The 26,802-nt window shown below is 37.8% G+C and overlaps 1 protein-coding gene across 6 annotated transcripts in view; it reads left to right on the plus strand.

Moving 5' to 3' along the window:
• MPDZ (multiple PDZ domain crumbs cell polarity complex component) overlaps positions 1–26,802 on the plus strand; it is a 166,650-nt gene that overhangs the window by 117,021 nt on the left and 22,827 nt on the right. For 3 of the 6 annotated variants that reach the window (XM_049710912.1, XM_049710914.1, XM_049710913.1), the window contains 10 exons: positions 2,327–2,419; positions 8,944–9,121; positions 12,176–12,286; positions 16,775–16,873; positions 17,617–17,688; positions 19,967–20,129; positions 21,904–22,100; positions 23,233–23,324; positions 23,530–23,620; positions 25,761–25,841. In XM_049710912.1, the coding sequence (XP_049566869.1) occupies positions 2,327–2,419; positions 8,944–9,121; positions 12,176–12,286; positions 16,775–16,873; positions 17,617–17,688; positions 19,967–20,129; positions 21,904–22,100; positions 23,233–23,324; positions 23,530–23,620; positions 25,761–25,841 (1,177 nt within the window). The remainder of the gene's footprint in view (positions 1–2,326; positions 2,420–8,943; positions 9,122–12,175; positions 12,287–16,774; positions 16,874–17,616; positions 17,689–19,966; positions 20,130–21,903; positions 22,101–23,232; positions 23,325–23,529; positions 23,621–25,760; positions 25,842–26,802) is intronic. The other 3 variants (XM_033439782.2, XM_033439783.2, XM_033439786.2) reach the window with 3 other exon arrangements.

A 26,802-nucleotide genomic window follows, 5' to 3' on the forward strand; every position in this document is an offset into this window, starting at 1 on the left:
GGATCCAAAAAAGAATTGCACAAGCCCAGTATAAAAATATGGGGCAGCATAGCATGGAGGTTGAGAGTTCAGGTTTTGTAATAAGATGGCCTCAATTCAAGTCTCACCTCTGCTCCTTCACTGTGTGACTTTGTGCCAATTTCTGGCACCTTAATGCACATGAAAGAGAGTTATTATAGTTGACAGAAATTTCGTTGATATTCAATAGCAAACATGAGTGCAAAATTCATTCTTGGCTGAGTGAGTGCTGGGGAACAGAACCGGTCCATTCTGCTCTTTGGAGCACGTGATCCAAGACCCATAAACCCCAGCCTAAGATGGATAAAGAATAATCAGCACATTTACAGGAGCATATCTGAGTTAGTGAAATGATTTGAGATTGGAGAATCATTTGAAGAGAATGGGGTTTTTGTATCAGAAGACTCAGGATATTCATCATCTTATAGCTCAAAGGGCAGGAGCATGTGATGTAGTGTGTGTGCTTGGGTCTGAGCAGCTCCCCCAGCTTGGGCTTCAGGGGTAAGAACTGAATATTTTAGGTACTCTTTCAAAGTTCTCACTCCTGTCTGTGTTCCTTACCTGCTTTTTCTATCATATTCTCTCCAGTGGTGTTTCCAGAGGGTTAGGCCTTGTATCTGCCTTGCATCTTACGAATTGAGCTTCACTCAGACTAGTTCTCAGTCAGCTACTTAACATCGTTTTGAAAATCCTTCTTTGGATCCGTTCTCAACCATCGTGTCCCACTGTCGGGCTTAGGCTCTGGGGACCCCAGCCTCATTTAGAGTCTCCTTTCTCATTTTACACAGAGGGGGAATTTAGTCACACAACCGATGGGTAGGAACCACAGGCAGGTGGATTTCCTTTTAACAGATGAAAAACAAAAATCTAACATTCAGGTCAGAGAAATAATGAGACGTTCAGGGAGAGCCTGGACAAATTATTGGGCAGAAATGTTGGGAAACATTCAAACACAGTCGGATTATTGGATTAGATGACTTCTCATCTCAAAGTCTGAAGATGATATAATTTGATAGAACTACATCTGTTCGGATATACTACTGTGTATCACTAAGGTGTATTTTCATGTTCATGCTGAGTAGAATCAAATTCATTATTCCTGTCAGGGGAGAATGGATATAATCTGAACATATACTGTCTTGAGATTTTTTCAATTTCTATAAAAATCAACTGCAAACATTTATTGAATTAGAGTTTTTAAAGCCTTCTCTATTTTCAAAAGAACATGTTGGCATGTTTCTTTAGAAATCCATTTTTTACTAACAGCGTAAGGCCACACCGTAATTGATTTAACCATTCTCTATGGCCCTTACAATGCCATTTGTTGATGCAAAGTGTTCCTTTGGGAAAACAAAATGTTTCTTGACAAGGTTATTATTTTATGGTTTTATTTATAGTCAGTTAACAGATTGGACACATTTTGCTGTATGCCTGGCATTTGGCAAAATCTGAATTCCTACAGAAATTGAAAACTGACCTTGAACACAAGCGTACTGCAAACTGCTTCCTGTAAGGAGAATTCTGTGTCTGGCTCCTTTGGATGGGCTGAGCTGGACCATAAGCATTTTCCATCTGTCTTCAAAAGTTGAAGGGAAAGCATTGGTCCATCCTGAGGAAGCAGAGATGCTACATTCCTGGTGTACTTGATGATAAGCTCTTTCAGGCCAGGGATCGATCAGGGCTTTGCAAGCTTATAACCCACATGGTGCTTCCACTTTCTTGCCTATGGTAAGCATTTAAGAAATAACTTGTTGGGCTTCCCTGGTGGCGCAGTGATTGAGAGTCCTCCTGCCGATGCAGGGGACGTGCGTTCGTGCCCTGGTTCGTGCCGTGGAGCGGCTGGGCCCATGGGCCATGGCCGCTGAGCCTGCGCGTCCGGGGCCTGTGCTCCGCGACGGGAGAGGCCACAACTGTGAGAGGCCCGCGTACCACAAAAAAAAAAAAAACCCAAAAAACTTGTTGAATAGTTCTCTTTAAAATTCTGGCATTTTCCCTTTCTTTTCATGCCTTTCCTTTCTTTGTCCGTGTTTCATTAGGAAAGAGACAGACTAGACAAGATTCTTTGTGTCCTGCTGTATCTCCAGACTCAGTTATAGTAGATTGATTCTAATATAAGGCTTTTATGTGAAATGAAATACGGGTTTTATTTTTCCCCTTAATGTAAATTATTATCTACTTATTAGTTAAGTATGGTGAAAATATAAAGCAGTTCTGCATTTTTAGCCAAACCAACAGTAAAGTACATACAAGACAACCTTGCATGGCTTTACTAGGATTTGGTAGTACTCACTGTGTAACTCTTTAACAGAGACATTCCAGAGCTACCAGAGCGAGAAGAAGGAGAGGGGGAAGAAAGTGAACTTCAAAATGCAACATACAGCAGTTGGAATCAATCCAGGCGGTAAGAACTATTTCTGTCTTCCACCTACTCGGTGTTTAAAGATAGGGAGGGGTGGTTTCAAGTATTGGATTACAACTTGCTACTGTGACTTTGAGCAAGTAGTTTAATATCCCTTACCCTCCATTTCTACATGGGCACAGTGGAGAAGATAATTTGTATCACACAGGGTTAAAACTAACATGTATTTGAGGATTTGACACATAGTAGGGACTAAATAAAGTAAAGAAAATTAGGCAGTTGGAATATTAGGTAGTTGGAATATTTTTTGTAGAGTTGATCTTAGGTAAACCACCAAATGTTAACTTGAAATTTTTCTAGCATTTGTAGAAACTAGATATTCAAGGATATATATTCAAAATGTGTGTGTAAGCATCTTATCATAGGCTACAGTTATTCTAACCCATGCTCTTTCTAGAATGAATCTCATATATAATAGAAAAGACGACTTCCCTAAATCTGCTCGGATATACTACTGTGTATCACCAAGGTGTATTTTCATGTTCCTGCTGAGTAGAATCAGATCCAGTCTAATAGGAATTTTTTGAATCCCGATTATGGGCCCAGATGAGAGGCAGGTGATTTTGTGAAAAACAGGGAAGTATAAGGCATAAATACTGCCTTTAAGGAAGTTATTATGCATTTGGGGAGGCAAGATATAGAGACGCACAAAGTAATTAAAGAAAAATGTAAGGTATTTTGCATTAAGTGTAAAATATAAGTAATCGTTGGGTACTTTCTCTAAACAGATTTAAAAGTGACCATCACAAAGGTGCCTTTTACATAGTAAATACTTAATATTTATTCTACAATGAATAAATAAAATTCGAGAGAGAGAAAAATTTCTACTCTGCAGATGTGTAGTACAGTTTGATGAGTTTCCTTGCTCACCAATGAGCTTGAGGCTACAGCCATCACATGTAAGCATTCTCTAGGTCAAATCCTGTTCAAAGTATAGGAAACCTTTTATGTTGCTTTCACGAAAGACAGTAAGCATTTTCAGCCATCTAAAATGACTTTTTGATTTGAATTTTTAAAAAACTGTTTAGACTGCTTAGAGAAATTAAGGTCTTTCTACATTATTACCCACATTGAGAATATAAGTGGTAGATCTGTGGCAGAAAAAATATTATAAGATACTAAGTTTCTTGTTTATTTGAAGAAAGAGGCAGAAGTAAGTTAGATAGAATTATAAATATTAGATGAAATTATATATCTATCTTTATGTATATATACACACAGTGGAATGTTACTAAGCCATAAAAATTATGAAATTCTGCCATTTGCAGCAACATGGATGGACCTAGAGAATATTATGCTTAGTGAAATAAATCAGATAGAGAAAGACAAATACTGTATTATATCACTTATATGTGGGATCTAAAAAATAAAACAAACAAATGTATATGCAAAACAGAAACAGACTAACAGATATAGAAAACAAACTAGTGGTTACCAAAGGGGAGAGGGAAGGCTGCAGGGACAAATTAGGGGTAAGAGATTAAGAGATATAAACTACTATGTATAAAATAGATAAGCAACAAGGATATACTGTATGGCACAGGGAACTATAGCCATTATCTTGTAATAACTTTCAATGGAGTATAATCTGTAAAGATACTGAATCACTATGCTGTACCCCTGACATTAATATATGTTAAAGCAACTGTACTTCACTTAAGAAACATTTTTGAAATAATTAAATTTTTAATTTAAAAATAAATAATAGAACCTTTTAAATTTGGGGGAGAATTCAATATCATAATGCATGTAAAGTCCTTAGTACAGTGCCCAGTACAGAGTGAGCACTCAGTCAGTGTCAGTCTTATCAGCATCTTCATCATCATTACTCATAACAACGAAAATAAAGCATTGAACACAGGAATCATTATGAAATTTTCTTATGAGAAGGGTGTAACTTATGGACCAGAAGATTTTTATACTTTTAGCCTCGATTTTAGCCTTCACGTCAGCCTAAGAGGTGTCTCTAAAGGCAGTAACTAATTTACAGAGAGGATATGTCTGCTTCCATAAATCGTAAAGAAGATACTCTGCCCTCCCTAACCTACATAGAAGCACTAAGGTATTTTGGGGGGAAAGTTCATAGAAGTTCATGAGGAAGCTTACCAAAAGAGCCAGAGCTTTTAGTAGATGAGGAACAAGTGTTATGAATATGCTTTACAACATTGCAAACCTGCTAGAACATTTTTTCATGCAGTCAAGAAAAATTTACTTTGTGTGGAAATAGAGAATACTTTTTAGCGAAGCGTAAATTTTAAGATTGTAAATAATCTGTGTTACACTTTTGTGTGATTTTCATATACAGGATTGTATCATACTGTATGTATCATTTTCCAGCTTACTTTCCTCTCAAACCAGTGTCTTGGAGATCTATCATGTTGATACTTAAGTATCTAATTCATTCAGTTTATTTGTTGCAGTGCATTTCAGTATATGAATATACCACAGTTTATTCTCATTGATATTTGAGTAGTTAATTATTATTATAATTCTGTGTAGTAACTATATCTTATTTTCTTATATGTATGGATGAGAATTTATCTAGGTGTATATCCCAAAGTGGAATTGCTGGCTTATAGATTTAACTGTATTATTTACTAGAAGTTGTCAAATTGCTTTTTAAATTGACTATACCAATTTTTTACTTTTATTTCCAATATATGAGAGTTTCCTTTTCCCCACATCTTTGTTACCACATCATATGATCATTTAAAAACTGTTTTTGTCAACCTGATGGGTAGAAAATGGTAAGTTATCTTAGTAAACAATGTGTAGGTATAACAGGATTGAGGAGCTGGGGTACATTTGCTCATTTGTCGTATGAATTGAATATTATACCTTGTTGACATTACTTCAGTAATCGTAATTATAATCATCATAATAAGAGTAATCAGGGATTTATTGATTGCTTAGTATGTCCCAAAGCTTTGTGTTGCACGTTACATGTATTCATGAATGTAATCCTCACCGGAGCTCTCTGATGTCGAGACTCTTGTTGGATCCGTTTCCCAGCTGAGGAAAGTAAAAGAGAGACTAAAGAAGTTGCAGAGCGTCACACAGTTGTTAAGGAGCCTAAGGGCAGGACTTGAGTCCAGGAGCTCTTGGTTCTAAGTTCAAGCAGCCTGGCCTCAGAGCTCTGTATTACCTTTGCTTTTCTGAATTTCACTCTTTTTTAAACCTATGTTCCCCAGAAAGGCTGCCGTTTTTCTGTAAAACCAGCTCTGCACATGTTCTGTAAAGTTTTTCTTTTATAGGTCTCTTTTTTTTTTCTTTCCACGGAATGTTTACCATGTTCTGCTCCGTGAATCCTGAGTCTGGTTCCTCAGTGCTGGGGTCCTTTTGGCAGCTCTGGCTTTGGTTATCTGCTCTGATGTTTTGAGGAGTTACAGCCTTTCCTCTGAGGAGTGGATCTGAAACCACTTTACTGTCTGTGCCACATCCTGAGGAAGCACAAGGTGCTGGTACCCAAAGGCAGTTTAACCTCTCTGTGCCTCTTCCCTTTGTAAACTGGGGCTGACAAGAGTATCCACCTCATAGGAGTGATTTGAGAATTAAATCAAAGTGTATGGAACTCACTTAGAGAACAACGCTGAGCACATGATAAGCCCTTAATAAGTGTTTGCTGTGCTGCTCTTTTTAGTATTCGGGGAATCATAAGAGCCAATCTCTAGTTTACACCAACCACAAAGAGCCCTAGGAGACATTTTCTTTCATTCTTTCTTTTTTTTTTTTTTTACATTTTTAAAAGAAGAGATGGGCTTCCCTGGTGGCGCAGTGGTTGAGAGTCTTCCTGCCGATGCAGGGGACACGGGTTCGTGCCCCGGTCCGGGAAGATCCCACATGCCGCGGAGCGGCTGGGCCCGTGAGCCATGGCCGCTGAGCCTGCGCGTCCGGAGCCTGTGCTCCATAACGGGAGAGGCCACAGCAGTGAGAGGCCCGCGTACCGCAAAAAAAAAAAAAAAAAAAAAAAAAAAAGAGCGAGGAAGCCCCATCTATGTATTTTGGATTCTTAAATATTAAACACAATGGCTAACTCTGCTGACTTTAATACTTTGCCATTTTACCTTAGGAAATGGAAGAAGTTGGTTCTTGTCTTTCCCAGAATTCCTAGAATGAAAGAAAATGATGAATAGGATTTTAACTAGTTTAAGCTATTCTCACAGATTTGTTAAGATCAAGAATCATGGTGAGATCCTTTTAGACTAAACAGTAGATCTCTAGGATCTTAGATTTCTAATAAAGAAAAAAGTGCTGACCAAAGAAAATGTGGGTTTCATCATCTACCTTCATGTGACTAGTTGCCTGCCCTCTCACTCCACCTGTAGTACTCTTTTATCCCAGTCTTTTCTTACTGTGACCTCCCTCATTGCACAGGAGTCCTACCTCCATCCTTTCGTTTCCTCTGGGAGCACCTCAAATGTCAAGTTTGAGGGCATGCTGGACCGTGCTTTCTTCATTTATCTGATGTCCAGTGTCAGCTGACTCCCTTCCTGCAGCTGGGAGTAGACTGTACAGTCTCATTACCTATCTCAGAGCTTTCTACTCAGTATCTCTGTTTGCTTCCAGTCACCTGAGCTGCTCCTTCATCTTGGCCAGACACCTCGCTGCAAATCACCTTATTCTTATATCCCGCCTTTTCAAAAGACACGTATTTTCAACTCATCCATAACTCTGACAGCTATTTGCAATTATCAGATAAGAGTTCATGTGGTTATTATGTGGGTAGAGGAAGTACATTCAGGACACAGGCAGTAGCAAGCGCCATGGCCCGAAGGCGGGAGAGCATGTCTGATGAACCTAAGGAACGGCAAGATGATATTGTAGCTGGGTTGGAGAGAGGAAAGTGGAGAGCTGTGAGGGATGCATTTAGAAGGTGGTGATGGGATCAGGTCACGGAGGATCTTGTTAGCGCTGCTAACAAGAACTGCTCTTCTTGCGCTGACTGTTAGTTTCTAGATCTGTGTTGGCAAGACAGACTTCTACAGAGGTAGGCTTCTGAAACAGTGCATGCAGAAATGTTCTCTCTCTTGATTGGGTTGCTAAGCTTAGAAGGTACCATCTGTTTGAGGGTAGCTGAATTTTTTGATGTCTGCAGTATTAGAGCTTCTGGAAAATGGTCCTTTTACATTCATCGGTGCCCCAGCCTGGAGTATGAGTCCAATATTAACCTGTAACAAATCAGCTTCAGAAATACATTAGTATTTATCAGCCCCTATAAAATAGATAATTGGAAGAGTATTTAAAATGATCTTGTTTTACTACTAGTAAAACCTTAATAAATTGAGCAAATAATATTTGCAGAAATTAACATACGTAACATTTTATTCCTTTGAATTAAAAAAAAAGTGTTTCCTATTATAATTTCTGAATCATTTTTTAGTGTGTTAGGTCAGTGGCATTAAGTGTGTTTACATTGCTCTGTAACCATCACCACCATCCATCTCCGGAACTTTCTTCATCTTGCAAAATTGAAACTCTGTACCCATTAAATAGTAACTCCATCCCCCACCCCATGCATCTTCTAGCAGCTGCCATTCTATTTTATGTCTCTATGGATTTAACTACTCTAGGTACATCATATAAGTGGAATCATACAGGATTTGTCCTTTATTTCACTTGGCTAGCTTATTTCATTTAGCATAACGTTCTCAAAGTTGATCTATGTCCTAGCATGTGTCAGAATTTCCTTCCTTTTTAAGGCTGAATAATGTTACTTTGTATTTATATACTGTTTTGTTTATTCATTCATCTGTCCATGGACACTTGGGTTGCTTCCACCTTTCGGCTGTTGTGAATAATATTTCTATGAACATGGCTGTACATGTATGTTTTCAGAACCTTGCTTTGAATTCTTGTGGGTATATACCCAGGAATGGAATTGCCGGATCATATGGTAATTTTATTTTTAATTTTTTGAGGAACTTCCATACTTTTTTCCATAGCAGCTGCAACATTTCACATCACTACCAACAGTGTACAAGGGTTCTAATTTCTCCATAATTTCTAAAATTTTTCCCTGCCAACGCTTATTTTCTGGGTTTCTTTTTTTTTTTTTTTTTTTGATAGTAGCCATCCTACTGAGTGTGAGGTGGTATTTCATAGTACTTTTGATTTACCTAATGTTAGTGATGTTGAGCATCTTTTTATGTGCTTATGGGACATTGGTATATCATCCCTAGAGAAATATCTAGTCAAGTCCTTTGCCCAATTTTTGATCTGTTTGTTTTCTTCTGTTGTTGAGTTTTAGGGGTTCTCTAGATATTCTGGATGTTCATCCCTTATTAGATGTGTGATTTGCAAATATTTTTCCCATTTTGTGGGTTGCCATTTTACTTTTTTGATGAACAAAAGCTTTTACTTTTATTGAAGTCCGGTTTGTCTGTTTTTGGATTTGTTGCCTTGTACCTTTGGTGTCATAGCCAAGAAATCATTGCCAAACCCAATATTATGAGGGTTTGCCCCTATACTTTCTTATAAGAGTTTAAAATTTCATTTATTTTTTATAGGGTTGAACTTTGGCGAGAACCAAGCAAATCCTTGGGCATCAGCATTGTTGGTGGACGAGGGATGGGGAGTCGTCTAAGCAACGGTGAAGTGATGAGGGGCATTTTCATCAAACATGTTCTTGAAGATAGTCCAGCTGGCAAAAATGGAACCTTGAAACCTGGAGATAGAATAGTAGAGGTACCCTCCAGTGAGCTTTCTGTGCTAAAACTATTCACCTGGGCCGTCCTCTTTACCAAGGGAGTCATCATCTTTACACTGACCCAATATTAGAGTAAAATGTGTTTGCTGTTAAAGCATTTCTTTCTTATTTGTTTGTTTTCGTCCATAATTTTTCTCTTCAGTATATGATGACAGATTATATATCTCGATGTAGAGATGGGTGTTTGGGGGTATAATCAACTTTTTAAAAAAACATTGGCACTAAGATAAAATAATTAAGTTCAGTTTAAAGAACAAAGCAAATTTCTTGGGGAAATCATTGAATCGTTTAAAAGTATACGTACACACACAGAATGTGTACATCATAATTAATCCCTTAAATGAGATTTTATTTCTAGAAATACTTAAATGTTGTTGGATGAGATTTTTTAAAGTGAGTCTTTTTAGTAAAATTTTTATGCTAAGATCCTATTGCCTTTTATATAAATGTCTCCCCCACCACCCCTGCCAATCCAAGCGTGGCTTTTCCTCCATCTCAGTGCTGTGCCCATTCCCCATCCATCACTAAGGGCTGTGTGTGTGTGTGTGTGTGTGTATGTGTGTGTGCACGTGTGAGTTGGTACGTACACACGTGTGTACGCATGTGTGAGTACTTTGTTATGTGTGAGAGAGAAGCGTTTGGTCAAACTGTACCTAATCCCTTAATTCAAAGCTAGGTTTAATATTTTAAATTAACTCTTCTCGCACGAGTCACTCATCATTTACTCAACAAATATTCCTGGAGAAGCTGTTGCATTCCAGGTGCTGTAACAGACTTTGGGCATCCCACAGTAAATAAAACACTGTGCCTGCCTGTCAAGTGGGACAGACTTGACAAGTGATCAAGTCACTTCAGAACAGTGTGATGAATTATTTGATCAGCATAAGCATAGTTTTAGTTTAGGTTAGAGGAAGGGGTAGCTGAACCCAGGTTTGCTGAGTTTCCAGGATTTAGAAGACTAAAAGAGACAACTTCCAAATAGAAACCGATCACTTTGTTATTATAACAACCATTATTTTTACTTTGTACAAGTGATTGTATCTCATTTTCTAAATCCATATAACTTAGGCACTAAAATGCCTTAATTGTGTAGAAGAAAGTTATCCGTATCAGTCACAACTTTGAAATGAACATTTTGGGCATTGATCGATTTATTCCTTTATTGATTGTCTCTGAGAGTTGAAGAAGGAAGAAGATTGAGACTTGAGAGAAAGCAAGGGCCATGTCTGGTGTTTTGTTTTTTTTTCTTCTGACCATTTATAAGGAAGAATGATGGGCTTTTTGTTCTCTCTTCCTGCATCTTTACTTTTCATTAGATGATACCTTAGCCCCCTGTTAAAGGATTCTTTTTTAGTTATAGTACTACATAAAATTTCTAATTTAAGATTATCACAAGGCAGTTTATTTTATAGATACTTCACTATTGAATACCTTTGACCTAAGTAGAAAAAAGGAAGAAATGTTTATAAATTATTTCAAGAAAAGATTAATCATAGTTTTCACCAAAATGTTTGTTTCAGTGTATTAAGAGAGTTAAAACATCCCTTTCAAATTGAAAAGAAAGGATTTTTGCGTGTGGTAAAATACTGCTAAGCAACAGTTTGTTGAATATTGTTACGTGCAAGGGCTTTTTGCTGTAAATAAGGAGCCTTAGGCCTCTGTAATCCTGGGGATTCTAGAACATGTCTCTGCTAAGAGTTTCTGAAAATGTATGTAAATTAGAGACCTGAGAAGTATTCCATTCTAAGTATAGAGTTCTTTGGACTTGGGCAAAGATATTTAATGTCCTGTTAAATTTTCCCACTAATGGAATATATAGTAAACATATATACTTTTATTTTACAGAAAGTTAGAAGCCTTTTTTTTTTTTTTTTTTTTTTTTTTTGCGGTACGTGGGGCTCTCACTGCTGTGGCCTCTCCCGTTGCGGAGCACAGGCTCCGGACGCGCAGGCTCAGCAGCCATGGCTCACGGGCCCAGCCGCTCCGTGGCATGTGGGATCTTCCCGGACCGGGGCATGAACCCGTGTCCCCTGCATCGGCAGGCAGACTCTCAACCACTGCGCCACCAGGGAAGCCCTAGAAGCCATTTTTAATATGAACTGAAAGAGATGTTGTTATTTCATCTAAGTATCAACATGAGGGAAGTTTTTAATTAAATATAGTATATAATTCTTTTAAAAGTGATAATGTTCTATGCAGAGATCTAATAATTTTCTTTTTCAGAATTATGTCTACTCTGATTTTTCTATTTTGTTGTATATACCATTCTCTGGTAATTGGAAATGATAAAATTATACCAGTGTCCTATAGTTTTCTGGCAGGATTAGCATTTGGCCTTTCAAACTATTTTCCTTCCTATTCATATAGTGCATAGGCTGAGCTGATCATCACCAAGGCAAACCATGGTCAATAAAAAGTTACAAAATAACTTTCACTTTCAAGCTATTTATATAAGAATTACTAACAGATAAGCACAATTTCTTGGCTTCCAGCTCCTACCACGTCTACTGCAAAGATTCTTTTGCCAAACTAACCTTACCATAACCTGATTTTTCTGAACATCAGAATTTTGTTTTTAACTTCAAGCTTCCTGTACAGAGAGAAATACACAAAGCCTCACACACCCACTTCCCAAACGGCTCTGTAATGAATTGGAAGAAAATGTGTAAAGTGACTTTCACGATGAAAGCAGTGCTGCTAGGCAGTTCCCATATATTATTTCTTTAATGATGCTGATTTATTAATTTAAGGGAACAACTGGGCAATGTAAGGGCAGCAGAAGCAGAGCCTTCATTCTAATTGATTATTATTTCAGTTGATTATTGGAGACAGAAATCTGTGTCCAAAACAAGGGAACACAAGTCTGCTGGACAAATGAAAAGTCCTGGAGCCTCATAAGTACTCTCAATTATTTTTGAATCTGAAACAGATTTTTTAGGAGACTCACCCAGGATCCTCAAAACTCCAGATCGACAAATTGTTCTGTTGTTCTGTAGCTTCTTGAAATGTTAAGCTGAGGCCTTCCATTGCAGGTGGATGGCATGGACCTCAGAGATGCAAGCCATGAACAAGCTGTGGAAGCCATTCGGAAAGCAGGCAACCCTGTAGTCTTTATGGTACAGAGCATTATAAACAGACCAAGGGTAAGCAAACACAAAGGGCAAGGTAGGCATATCCAAACAGTATTCAACTTGGAATCTAATGTATCCAGGGCCAAGTTGTTTCTAGGACCCGAGATCGAGTCTTGAAATCTCAGGAGACTTTTTAGAAGTTTATTTTGCTTTTTTTTTTTCCCATTGAGTTGTCCTGGAAATCCCTTCTACCATGTTTAACAGACACTTGAAGCCTGTTAAAAACACACAAGTAGGATTCATTGGTGGCTCATAGGCATCTAGATGGATAATTATTAGTGTTCACTCTAGTCATAAAATATTTAAGTTGTTAAGAGGGTTGTGGTGGAGTCATTCAGGTTGATAGTCTGTGACGTCTAGTCAAGTCCCTTAGAAGCCAGAGAGATTTCATTTTCTTTATAAATTTATTCTCTGGACAGAATTTCCAGTTTATGCAATCTCATGATTTCCTGTGCATGATCTTTAATGTATTTGTCTATCCCAGTGAACATTAACTTTCCACATGATGGATTTTGTTCAAGCTGTATGTTTATATCTAGTGATTTCATACCTGCTGTTTCCCAGCCATCATCACTGACTGTATAGCTCTCATTACCGTATAGCCCCTGGTGGACAGAGACCTACTAATGCATTTTACTGTCAGTCGTCACAGGTGAAGTGGCTTTAAAAAATGTTTTAGAAATTCTAAGCACATTCAGTGAATGTTGTTTATGAAGATACTAAGTGAAGCTTTGTGTATTCGATGTGTTGAAAATTACGAAGATGAAGATTATGCCAAGAGTTTAAAACTGTTTTTTTCTATTTCTTCTTTATGCCTCGGTGAAAAAAATAATATTTTCCTGTGCAGCAGTTCTTGAATATTTTGGGGCCACATACCCCTTAGAAAGTTCTTCACATTTATTGCAAAGTTTGCATAGCATTTCAGGAGTTTCCTAGATGTCCTGAGGCTCATAGAGAATTTCCACTTCTGGATTTAAGAACCCCTGTCATACTGAATCTCTTTGAAATACCTCCTTATTAGTTTTTAGGGTTTGTTGTATTTAGAAAGATAATGTTAACACATGTGAGGGAAGTGAAAAGAATCATAGAAAACTTAAAATACGTAATTTTATGTATAATACATTTAATTTTAATTCTTAAAATTAAAAATTTAAGATAGCAATGCTCAAGTGAACAGGTTTTTAGATGAGATCAGTAAAAGGAACTTGTCAATATTCTGTGCCCTGAGAAACAAAGTGACCAGATTTATCCTATTGGTTTTTCCCTTTGTTGTCAAGACAGGTGTAGCTCTGGTCTGAGTTCACTGTAAGAAATGAAATAGTAGTTCTTAATGTAAGCAGTTATCTTCACATCTGCAGTTTTTAATCATTCGGTTGTTGATTGTTAGGTGATAATTATCCATTCAGATGAGAAAATCTGCCAAATGGTGGGGCTGTATCATCTTGCATTCTTTTCAGATGCTATTCAGTTTGTTTAAATAACTACAGATCTTTCTACGTTTGTTTCCATTTGTTGTGTTAAACAGACACAGTATGATAATGTTGGTAAATGGCTGTTTAAGTTAAGTTAAAGCTATTTTTTGTGTGTGGGTGGGTTTTATTCCTTTTTTTGTTTTATTTTTAATTTCCAACTTTTATATCATTTAGAACAATACTATAAACTGCTGAATAGGATTCTCAGATTACTTTTGAAAAAACTACAAACATTTCTTTCAATGCTAGTCACATTTTCTAATGCACTAGGAAGATATTTTTCTCATGCACCTGGAAAATATTCCTATTTTATTATCTGAGGTATAATGAAGCCTGATTTATAGCAATTATTCCAGAATAAATCTTGCTTAGAATGACATGTGTAGTCAAATGATACGTGACAGGGTTTAGGACATGGTACCCTGAAATACGACACCTTGGCATATTGAATATTTAAACTGAAGTTATTTGAGAAAAGGCAGGTGCTGGAAAGACTCTGACCTCCCCCTTCTCTGCTGAAGCAGGTCCTAAGGCTCTCCTGAGAGGTCTTAAGGAAAGGAGCATCCTTATCTCCAGACGAGGAGGAATCCTGGGAGGAATCAGAATGAACAGGCCTTGCTAAGTTTCCCCCAGTTAACTACACTTAGCTCGTGCTGTTTTGTCCTATCATATTTTCTGTAACTTTCTACTCTTCGTAAGACCTCCTATAAAAACACTCAGACTTAACCATTTCTTCTGGTCTTCATTTCCTTATGAAGGCCCCATGTCATGCAAAACTTACGTTAAATCAATACACATGGTTTTCTCTCGTTAATTTGTTTTTCGTTACAGAGGTCCAGGCAAGAATCTACGACAGGTAGAGGAAAGATATTTTTCCTCCTCTACATACATATTTTGCTTTGGGAAATTAGAATTAATTTTGCATTTAAGATGAGATCTACTTTGTTTTTAATGATTTACTTCCCTATGAAAATAATGATGTCTCCAGGAGTCTAAAGGGAAAAAATTACACATACATAAGAGTCTCTTGATGGGAAACGTTTTATTTTTGGATATAATAAAGCTTCAAGAAAAACTTGTACATAGACTGTGAAAAGCCAGTCAGTCTCTTTGGCTCTTAAACTGTTCGAGAATTAGAACTTCCCAGAACTAGCCCTGGTAATTCCACCAGTATGACACTTCAAACTCAGTCTGACCGCATTGTCGCATTAAAGGGTGGGTCCCACTAATACGGGCCAGAGGATGATTTTGCCTTCCCTGTGCTTCTTCTTAGTTAATAACGTTTCTGTTTTCATCAGCCCTTGGAACTATAAACACAGGTTTCATCACTGAGTTTTTAATAAGAGATATAGTCTGTTTCTATAAATCCTTCCCTCATAATAGAGTGATCTACTATTTCATTTGCTGTGCTCATCCTGTACTTTTATACTCTCCTATCAGGGCCAAATTCTAATCCTTAAGGGCTGCAAGTTGAAATAAAAAGCAAAGCCAAACAAAAAAACCAGAGCTCTTTTTAAATATTCCATTTCTTCCCATTATTATTTTGATTTATATTGTTCTACAGAATTATAAAGGAAATGTAAAACCTGACAATTCCATGTGTGAGGATTAGAAATAATCTACTTTCCATAGCATTGAGTTACTTTGCCTAGGATTGTGTTTTTAATCTCTGCCTAGTCATTTCTTCCACCTTAATAAATGGTCATGTTTTTTGGCATTTGTGATCTTTTTTGTAAAGCAGGAGTTTGACATTTTAAATTGAAAAGCAGAGAGAAAGTTGAGATGAGCAGAAATGTCAGTGTGCCCATTACTTTTACCCATCTTCCTTCTGTAGGAAAAACATTGCAAGAAGAGCAGATTGAAAGGGTGATGTGGCATAAGCTTTAGTGCAGGCGTATTGAGTGAGGATAGTCTTTGTAGAGTGTTCTCTCATACAGGGTGGTGTCACATGACAACCTCTCCCTACTCTTGATGCTTGCCAGTAGGGCTTTTTTATAGAGAGAAGTAACACAAACATTTAGTTAGAGCCAAAATGAATTTTAAACGTCTGCAATTTCCCCTGAAAGATATAGTCAATAAAAGAAAAAGATAGCAGTGTGAAAAAAGAGAAGAATTTATTGTGCTAAGGAAATTACTTTTCTTTTTTTTTCCTTTTTTTTACTCTGAAAATGCTACATTCTCTCTGGCAGTCATCCTGCCTGTAATACGTATATTCAGCTGCAGTAGTCCAAGCTCAGAGCATATCACAGGCGAGCCACAAAACCTGTGTGAACACTGTAAGGCAGGACTTCAAAAATTACCCATAGGCTCATAAATTCCCCAGTAATATGGGAACGTTTATAGGAAATTTATATATATATATGTTCCTAGCTCCACGAAAAGTGGGCAGAAATAGAGAACACCACTGTACAGCAGGTCATTTCTTTAAAAATTGTTGATTTCATTTTTTAAATTAAAGAATACTGTTGATTGAAGCAAACTTAATATCTAGTCAAGGTATGAAAAGTTTCCTTACTGGGAAACAAGGTAACAGAATACTGAAGTTTACCAATGGACTAGCGGACAGATGTTTAATTTGCACTCTGCAACAGATAGACTCTTTTTTCTTTGTTTTACCAAAAAAGCATAATTTGCTTTTAAGTGTAAATGAAAACCTTTTATGGTTTCAATTTTGAAGCATGTTTACTGATATGCATGGAACATGTGTTAATATAAGTGGGTGAAATATATGTGCTTCTCTGTCGGTGATAGTGAAGACACTCAGTGAAAACAAAAGAAATTTGGGATCAGTTTGACAGACTTGATTCCTGTGTGTTTTGTGACCAGATTTAGATTTGAGTGTGGATTCAGGTTGCTAGAGGTAAACCCTGAGTTCTACGCTGTTTGATAAGATGTTATTAATTAATTATGAGATCTGACAGGATCTAGTGTTGCACAGTTATTTAAATCAGCAATTGCTTTGTCCTTATAAATGAGTTGTTTTAAGTACATTTCTTTTGCGCTCAGCGCCTCTTATGTTTCCTTTTAGAAATCCCCTTTGCCTTCCTTGCCGCACAACCTTTACCCTAAGTACAAGTTCAGCAGCACTAACCCATTTGCTGATTCTCTACAGTTCAACGCTGACAAGGTTGGATAATGACCGTTGTCTTGCCATTGCCTTTTGCCAATGTTTTGTTCTTTGTTGTTACTGTGCCTTTGTCCCAGTTCAGTGTTTACTAAATTTGGGCAAGGATTAAAAAAACAAAAAACAAAAAACTGTGTGTTTGGAGTGGGCATGCAAATCCTTTCTTAAGCACATTTTCTTGCCAGAACCTATTCATTTTTATAGCTGAAATTACATGGCCCTTCTGAAGAGTAAGGGAGAATCGTGAGTCCAATGCCTTTCCTATATTTTGGTGTGAGTTGAATTTTCAGATACATAAATTTTTGTTAGTTGCTAAATGTATGAGCTACTTTCACACATAATTTCTTTAAAAACCTTGTATTGGTTTAAATCCTTCTCAGACTTATACAAGGTAGTCCTAAAAGCTCTTCTGTTAGTTAATCACTCCATACATAATTGTGTATATGCAGGATTTTGTTGAATATTCATAAAGTATGTCCGTGTAAATGCCTTACGAGGAAACATGGAACTGTTTCAACATTTGTAAATCTATACTTGGATATTCTCATATTCTGATGAAATTATAAATCCAAAATTGAAACAAAAACTTACAAGAACTTGTATACTATAATTTGATCGTGAAAGGAAGAAAGCTGTTAATTTTTTTCAGGAAGCATTTTATGAATATTCATTGGATTTTTCATGTTATTGTAATATGGATAACCAAAGATGCTATATCTGAAGGAATATGTTTTCTGTTACTGTAGGCATTACAGAATTCAAGTAGAGTTCTCTTCCGTTGTTCCCCAACTAACCCTTTTGCTCCCACACCATTTAAGGTTTGTCTTAATGTGAAATTTTCACAAGTAAGTGGGTGTGTTACAGTGTGCTGTGTGTGTACGTTATACTTGTGTGCATACATGGCATGGAATGATTTCAAGTACACTTTGCATTTTTGCCAATGAAGGCTAAATGGTCTTTGTTAAAGAGTTGTATTTTCACTGGTAAATTTTAAGAAGTGTCAACAGCAAGCTAAATTACATGATCTCAGTAAGAATGAGAGTATCAGGGATAATAAAATAGAACACCTAGTTGCCCCTTTAGTAAATGTAGGCTTGTATTAGCTTTATGATTAATCAGTTATGTTAGGGCACCATTTGAGTTCATTCACAGTGCGAAAATGTTCTGCCTAAGTAAGATTCTGAATAGTTTTTAGACAAGCAGGTTTTGTTTGTTTGTTTGTTTTTAAGGAAAATAACAGCTCAGAAAAGTTATGCAGAGAGTAAGATCTATAAAATATGCATCCATAAATTCATTAAAATTATGGCAAGTTTATATTAGATTTTGTTCCACTTTTTAAAAATGAAATGGGCTTAATTCATGTTTTCTCACATTTTCCATTGTTAGAGAGGTAAATTTTTTAAAAACTTTTAACCAGAAAAATTCTAAATTACATGTTCCTTCCTACCCTAGTATATTTAATGAACCTCCATTGGATCAAATGAAGTTTTTTATTTGTCTGTTTATATTTATTTGTACATTGCTTATTTGAGAGTTTTATGGCACAACACTTGGGAGGATAACAAGGATTCTGTTTCTATTAGTAGTTTTTGTCTGTTTGGCCAATGGTATGTAAACCAAACATTTTAATGTAGCAGATTCTGTGACTTGAAAAATCTGTTGCCCCTAAGTGTCTAAAAATCAGCTCACCTGTGCTTTGCCGGAAAAATAGTAATTCATGTTTGCCAGGATCATTTTTGGGGTAGCTTAGCATCCAAAGTGTTTTCTGAATCATCAAAGAAAGATCACATTCAGTGCCCTATAGTTTCATTTTTAGGTATATTTTGATTCTTGACATTAATTATTCTTAAGTATTTGTACATGCCTGTCATTTAGTGTGTTCTCTAAGAAATATTTCTTAGTCACAATCTTTTTCCAGATATACACATATAAAACAAAATAAGGTATATCAGAGGGATTTTTATATAGGAAAAAAAAAGGTAAAACAAAGAAGGAAGGAAAAATATATGTTCAAGGCATCAGGGACAGCCTGACCGCAATGTTGGAACTTTAGCTGGGTATCTCTGACCCTTGAGTTAGGTACTCTCTGTCTTAACTGTAGAAATTGGAGGAGACAACATGATATAATGGAAAGTGCATTGGATTAGGTTAAGAATTAAGCAAAAAGAAGTCTAGTATCACTGGGTGATTCTGAACAAAATCTTTCACATCTCACAGCCTTGGGTTATTAATCTGCAAAATGAATAAATGAATAAAATGACTTAAGGACCTTTCTAACTCTAATATTCTGCTTGATAATCTATAATATAAAAATTTGATCAACTGTTTCAATTAAAGAAAAAAAGAACCTGATGATACCAAGTCCTTTTTTTTTTTTTTTGAAATAAGACTTGTAGCCCTAAGTGACAGCAAATATACCAGCCAAACTTGGGGTTTGTATGAAGTATTCAACCCTGTTTTCCCATTTTCCTTTAGGGCTACGTTGGTAAGGGGCCGGTGGTTTTGTCCCTTAAAACCAGACCCCTGAGATCTGAATTTGTGTGCTCTTTACTAACAGTCTCCCTGGTAGATGAACCCTGCATGTGCAATGCTCATTTTCATGAATTTGTTACAAGTCAGTTTGAGAGAGGATTCAGGAAGAAATAAAAAATTCCTTAAATATCTTCTCACTAACAAGCTTTGAACTGCTTTGCTTGATTATATGATTAACTTCATTAATTTTTTTCTAGTTTCTTGGAAGCCTTTCCTAGACCCCCAAAATCTTGCCCAGATAACTTTCGAATGAGCATATTTTTTCCAAAAAAGCAAGTTTGTACAACTTTTCATCTTATTTAAGCCTTTAATTCTTCACCTTAAAATACCATATAACCATTTAATGGATTGTGCTCTGAACATACTATTTTGTTTAGTGTATTTAAAGTTTACCTGAATCCTTTCTACCATTTTTTATATATGTATATTTTCCCATTATTTAATATGTGAGATATTTTAAAGCTACTCTTTTTTTTTTTTTTTTTGACATTGCAGACTTATTTCTTTCCGTTGAGTCTTCCTTCCTTAGACTGCATACCCACTGCATTCTTCTTGTTCCCACAGGCTCCCAGTCAGTCAGAATCCGAGCCAGAAAAGGCTCCGCTGTGCAGTGTGCCTCCGCCCCCTCCTCCAGCATTTGCAGAAATGAGCGAGGATCATGCACAGTCATCGGCAAGTGAAATCTCAGCAGATGTGGACAAAGAGGATGAGTTTGGTTACAGCTGGAGTAAGTTGTCTTTTTGAAATGCATTGACTTATAAGAGGTATTAAAGTAGCTCTGGGTTTCTCAAGGCTTATGTCCTGGATGAATAAGTACGTTTCACCTTCGGTTATACATGCTGCAGTTTTGTGTGGAAAAAACTGCTGTTCGTTTTACTTGAATACACACATTCCTGAGGCATGAAATCATGTTCTTTTTTTTAAATCTGCATCCCTGTTCAAGCCCACTTTGCCATTTGTATGAGAGTTAAAAAGGACAGGGCGCTCTTTCAGAAGCTGAACTGGATGAGCCATCTCTTGGTCTCGAACAAGTCGTCACCCCCCTCTAGGCCTCAGATTCCTCACTGTAAAAATCTATTTGTTGTTGCTGGTGGAACAGCCTTGATTTTAGGTATTTTCTGTACTAAGATGGTAACATAGTATAATTGTTGAGATACAACCTTGGGACATCTGGGAAGTTGTTTAACTGCCTCTAAGTTTCAGCCTGGTGATATCCCCCTTTTTAAAATTCAGTTCCTACATTCCCTGTTGCTAACAGTGAATTAGATAATGTTTGAGGAGCCATAATGATGCACAGGAAGCATTCGAAGGCAGCTGTTATTAGGATCATGGGTGTATCTCCGTTTCCTAAGGAAATAAGCCATTTTACAGGGAAATATTAAGCTCAAAGTTCTGTGTCAGTGCTTTAAAAAGTTTCATTTAAAACTGTAATTATTTCTTTCAAGAATACTACAGTATATGCTCTTAGGAAGTACAGAGCACAAAATTTGTGCTGCTAAGATTCAAGAAGGAATCAGGACACGGCAATTTATGAAATTGACGCAGTTAAGAATCAACATAGAATGCATGACATTAGCCAAATAGTAATGTTTTCTAAGAAATGATTTGTAAAGTTTGCACTTTTCTCAGTGTATTTCTAATGAAATTAGAATGTTTTGCTAATCCATCAGGGTGGCCAGAATGTACTCTGAGGAAAACATCAAATGGAATGTTCATGTATTGCCATGTCACAGCCACCCCAAAACTTAATGGCTTAAGAAAACAAGTTATTATTAACGTGTCAAGGTGCGGTGGTTGACTGGGCTCAGCTGGGCTGGACCTCCACGATGGCTCCCTCACCTGCCTGGTGATTAGTGTTGGCCACTGGCTGGTTGTTCATCTGGGCCTGGGGCACCTACCTGTGGCCTTGCCCTCTCAGATTAAAGAATAAACTCTACCTCTTGAACACGTGGGATGTGAGGTATGAAAGGTCTCATTCAATGACAGCAGGTACATCAGTGTGTGTGGCCTGGTGGCTCTGTGCAATAAGAAGACCCATCCCCTTTATGCTGGATCTTTGTACCGAGCACCACCCAACATGATGTGACCTGTCATGTAGATTTCCCTGTGGAAGAAAAGCTTCCACTGACCAGTAGAGACAAGTCCTCTGGATGTTCTGTTCTCTGCAAATGATAAAGTAACTTTCTGTTTTAATCACAGTCTTTTGAGAGTTTGTTAATGTGGATCATTTCTTTGGGCCTGATCACCCCAGGTGAACTGATTAATCAGATACTGTGCTCTGCACCCTGGATGCAGAGAAATTCCTCAAAGATTGGGTGCTCCAGGAAACCAGTCTTGACGCCCAGGCCGCCAGTCTATTTAGCGTTTTCTTAACTGCTAAGGATTTCATTTTGGTACAAATATGCCCTTATGATGCCATTCTAAATAACCTTCCATAGTAAAGCGTTTGGCTGTGAATTAGCTCTTACTATCTGTGGGTTTTTTGTTCTTGTTGTGTGTAGAAAATATCAGAGAGCGTTATGGAACCCTAACAGGCGAGCTACATATGATTGAACTGGAGAAGGGTCGTAGTGGTTTGGGTCTGAGTCTTGCTGGGAACAAAGACCGGTCCAGGATGAGTGTTTTTATAGTGGGGATTGATCCAAATGGAGCAGCTGGGAAAGATGGTCGATTGCAGATTGCAGATGAGCTTCTAGAGGTAAGTTCTTGTGGAAAGCACTGAATTTATTCTCGCTGAATTGGTGCAGTGGAACCATCAGTTTCCGGAAAATCCACCCGGGTCTCATATGGTGACTGAGGAAACTACCGCTTCTCTAATAAAATAGATACATTGCAGCAAATTTGGCTCTAGACCAAATCTCTACTAACTACAGCCCATGTTCCCATTAACTTCCATTAAAAGGTTGTGACTATATAGCACGAGAAACAATTTTTGCCCCAAGACAGTAATAAAGATCACACTTCAAATACATTTTTTTGTGTGCTGCATTTTTATTAGGAGCTTTTGAAAAAACCAAATGGCCAGTCATGCCCTGGTAATGAGACTGATCCACTGAACCTTCTAGGAGTTGAATCCCTAATGGTAGACGTCATGGGGGTGGGGTGTGGTGGGGTCAGATTTGAGGCTAAATAACAAACACAGTAATTCAGCCCGCCAAGCAGAATAAACTTGTGGACCGTACTTTACAGTATTAGAATTGTGTTTGCTTGATTTGCTCGTCCTCGCCTCCTGTAGGCTGGGCTCCATGTGTCTTTACGCTGCTTGAACCATGCCTCGTGTGTTTCCCTGTTGGCTAGGGAGGCTCAGTCAGCAGTGGCTAAATGACAGGATGATTGGCAGTTTCCATTAGGTACTGTGCTGCTTAAGCACATTCTGCTGCCTAAACCCTGAATCCCCTGGCACTGCTTCTCCCAGTGGCCTATTCCCAGGCCTTGAGTTTTGAGATTAATTAGGAGCCATGACAGTCAGGGCCTTCCCAGGATGATCTGTGCGGGTCACAGGTGCTTCCACAGAGCCCCTGCTTGGTACAAAGCACTCTAGAAGCTTGTCGCCTGCCTGAATACTGTCCTATAGTCAGTCCAAGTGGTGTCTCTTTAGTCCATGGAGATCAGACTACATGCATGTTATTTTAATGTTGGCTTTAAACACGAGCTTTTCTTTTCTCACCATCAAAGTCAGGTTCATGTTCTAGGAAGAAGAATATAATATTTTAAAGGGAGAAACAAATGTGCTTTTCATTAGATAACAAATGTGCTTTTCATTAGATAGGATGATCAAAATGTGTGAAGTTAAAATTCTAGGTTCAATTAATGATATTTATTTCTCATAGATCAATGGTCAAATTTTATATGGAAGAAGTCATCAGAATGCTTCATCAATCATCAAATGTGCCCCTTCTAAAGTAAAAATAATTTTTATCAGGTGAGCATTTTTTTCTGGTTTATTAAATATTTTTCCTTTGCCTTTCGATTCTTAATTCTTTTCAATGAAAATAAAACATATATAAATGTGTGAGTGTTGTAGTTCCAGGTCCCAGAATTTTCTCTAATAATCTGAGTCTTCAAGCTAAAGAATGAAAATCATATGAATGCTCATGATATGATAGGTCAGTGCTTTTTTCCTTTAGAAGTAAAGATGCAGTGAGTCAGATGGCCGTATGTCCTGGGCATACAGTGGAACCTTTGCCTGCTACCTCAGAGAATCTTCAAAATAAGGAGGTATGTAGCTTATGCTTGTTTTTCTGGGAAGATTTGCTAGATACACCACTTATTAATTCAGCTAACAATTATAGAACTCTTGCAGGGATATAAAAGATAAGTAAGACATAGCCGTGGCACCCAAGATGTTTATACCCTAGTATAAGAAACACTCATGTAAATAAGCACACCGCTTACATGAAGGCTACTAGTAGAGTCTGCAAAGGGAATAATGAAGGTAGAAAAGGAGTTGACAGTTTTACCTCTGGAGGGAAAGCGAGAGTAAGACTTCATAGGGGAGGTTACACATGAAGTGTATATTGGAAGTAGATGACTTGGGGGCCATAAACATTGCAGGCAGAGCACGTGGATTGAGGACTGGCCTGGAGGCTCTGGCAAGTCAAGAGAATTGATAACTGCAGAGTGTTACTAACAGTGGGAGGCAGGGAATGGGTAGGGTCGGATCATGGGGATCATGGTGCAGACTTTGTCTTTGAGGCCATGTCTTTGCAAATTCAAAGAATAAAAATTATATTTTTAAAAACTTCTCTGGAAATGGTGCAGAGAAAAATCACAGGTTGCAGGGCAGAGAAGTTAAGTTAAAGGGAGTAGGAACATTATTGGAGTAGTTCAGGGGATAGATAATGAGGGCCTGAACGAATGCAGAAAAAAAAAGAGAGAGAGAAGAAGAAGTGGTTATGTCAGATATTTAGGACCCAAACTGACATTACTTCATCCCTAACTAAATATACTCAGTGAGGAAAAATGACTGGTTGATAATCTGTTTATCCGACAAATATTTGTGAGTATCTGCCTTGTAATAGGTTCTGTGTTTTGGGCTGAGAATAAACTGGTGAATGATACAGACAAGAGGTATGAGGCTTCCAGATTTCTGACTTAGTGACTCGATAGATGGCTGACTTTCATTAAAATAAAAAAGAGAAGCAGATATTTGTTAAAAAAAAAAAAAAAAAAAGTAGAGAACATTCTCTCTGAGGCAACTTAGGAATGAAGTGCCTGTTGGAAAGCCTGGTAGGAGCGTCCATGGAGACGTCTGGTGTAGAGTTTAGAGATGAAGCCCCACAGATGCCGACTTGGGAGCCATGGGAGCTGAGGCTCTGGCCTATGGCGAACATTTAGAGAAGAAGAGGGCCCAGGTCAGAAATGGGTAATATCAACAGTAAGGAGGAAGGCTGACAAAGAGAGGTCAGAGATGAAGAAGAACCAGGCGGGCATGTTGCACAGCAGCTGAGGAGAGCCCCGTTGAGAAAGGGTATATTCCACAGCCTTGAATACTGCAGGGAGCTCAAGTGAGAAGGTGAATAGAGTTCTTTGGATTTCCCGATTAGGAGAGTATTAGTGATTTTGAGAAAGCAAATGATGGATAAGAAATTAGGAAAGATGAGGCAATGGCTAGAGGGTGACAAAAAATTGAGTTTTTGGTGGGAGTTTTGTTTTGATTTGGACATGCATTGGATACATGCTTAGAATGATGAGTAAAAGGAGACAGGAGAGAGAGAAAAGCTTAAAATTAGAGGAACCATGATAACTATCAGTGGGAAAAGGCATAGAAATGGAAACGCTCTTCCCTAAATTAATATCTATACATTGGGTTTTTCTGTACGTAAGATGCAGAAATCATTGTCTCATGCTGGTGAACTACCTCACTGATCATAATGGTGAACTGAGTCAAGTGGTTTTTCAAGATTATAAGGGAGAAAAATTTATTTTCCTATGAGTTGTACCAAATATGTCCCTTAAGAAAATGGATTTTAGTAATTTTCAGGTAAAACATTTAATAGCTCCTAAATACACTTGATGACCAGCACAGTAAAGCATAGTGAATGGTGCCTCTGCTGGTGTTCTGTGTTTCAGTGCTTGCACCGTTTGGAGCTGGGTTCTTGTTAGATAGCACTGTGGAGTAAACCCAGGCAGTCTTGAGGAGCACCTTGTGTCTTTGTGCTCCAAAATAATTGCTGTCTAATCACACCTCATTCGTATTTTAAAGAGAATATAATGTTCATAAATGTCATGAAATAATAAAATAGTAATAAGGAATTACAGCATATGAAATAATTTTGTTTAAGTAGTCCCTGTATTTAAACAAACAAAACTACATAACACTCAGTTGCCTATTTTGTCATTTCTTTCCCTCTGTCAGGCTGAACCGAGTGTTACTACTTCCGATGCAGCTGTGGACCTCAGTTCATTTCCAAACGTGCAACATCTGGAGCTTCCCAAGGTAAATCTGCTTTGAATTGGAGTGAAATGATGTGACCTCCTTGACACTGGTGTTTTAATTCACTGGTTCTCAAAAGTGGGCTGCATCAGCATCGCCTGAGAGCTTGTTAGAACTACAGGTGTGTGGACCCACCCTGACCTCCTGAATGAGTAGCTTTGGGGGGTGCCCCCGCATCTTGTGTTTTAATAATAAACCTTCTCTGTGATGCCAGTGTGCACTAAAGTTTGAGAACCACTGTGCTAATTGATACTTGGGCAGGGACCCAGCTTTTCCTGCCTTTATGATTATCCCAAGGTATGACATTTAGTGATCTCTCCTTTGATTTATTTACCAAGGACCTGCTATGGAGGAAATAAAAAGAATAAAGAAACGGAAGTTATTGTCTTTGTCCTTCATGAAACCGAAAGCTCAGATAACTAGAAGTCTCACTGATAGGCATCCCTGAGGTATTTGCTTTTGCAAAGATCTGAGCCTTAGGTTCAGGTGACCACTTTAAAGAAGTGGTTTGTTGAACAGATGTTGAACAGCACCTGTAAATGTTTTCAAGTGCTGCAGGCTTATGCTGGAATGCAGGTGGGCAGTGGATGAGCAGAGTAGAAGCAGGAAGAGTAGTGACCTGCTCAGGGAAGAGGAGAGGAAGGGAGGAGGTAGGGTGGTGGGATAGAGGGATTGAACATGAAATGCTGCAGCAGAAAGGGGTGCTTGCTCTGCAACTCCCCAGCTCCAGGGCGTCCCGAGGCAGTCTGTCTGAATTGAATCTTTGTTTCATCAGGTCCAGACTTCACACATTGTGTGGTCTTGCTTTGCCTCCATTTTCTTACCTATAAATTGGAGATGATAGTATTACCTCTGATAATACTGTAATTATAAAGATTAAGTGAGTTGTTTATAAAGTGGTGGGCATAAAGCCTGGCATGTGATCAGATTTTGTTAAGCATTTAGTGGAAAAAAATACTGTGAC

This window comes from Orcinus orca, chromosome 6 (genome assembly GCF_937001465.1).
Source record: "Orcinus orca chromosome 6, mOrcOrc1.1, whole genome shotgun sequence".
In the NCBI taxonomy this organism is placed as follows: domain Eukaryota; kingdom Metazoa; phylum Chordata; class Mammalia; order Artiodactyla; family Delphinidae; genus Orcinus; species Orcinus orca.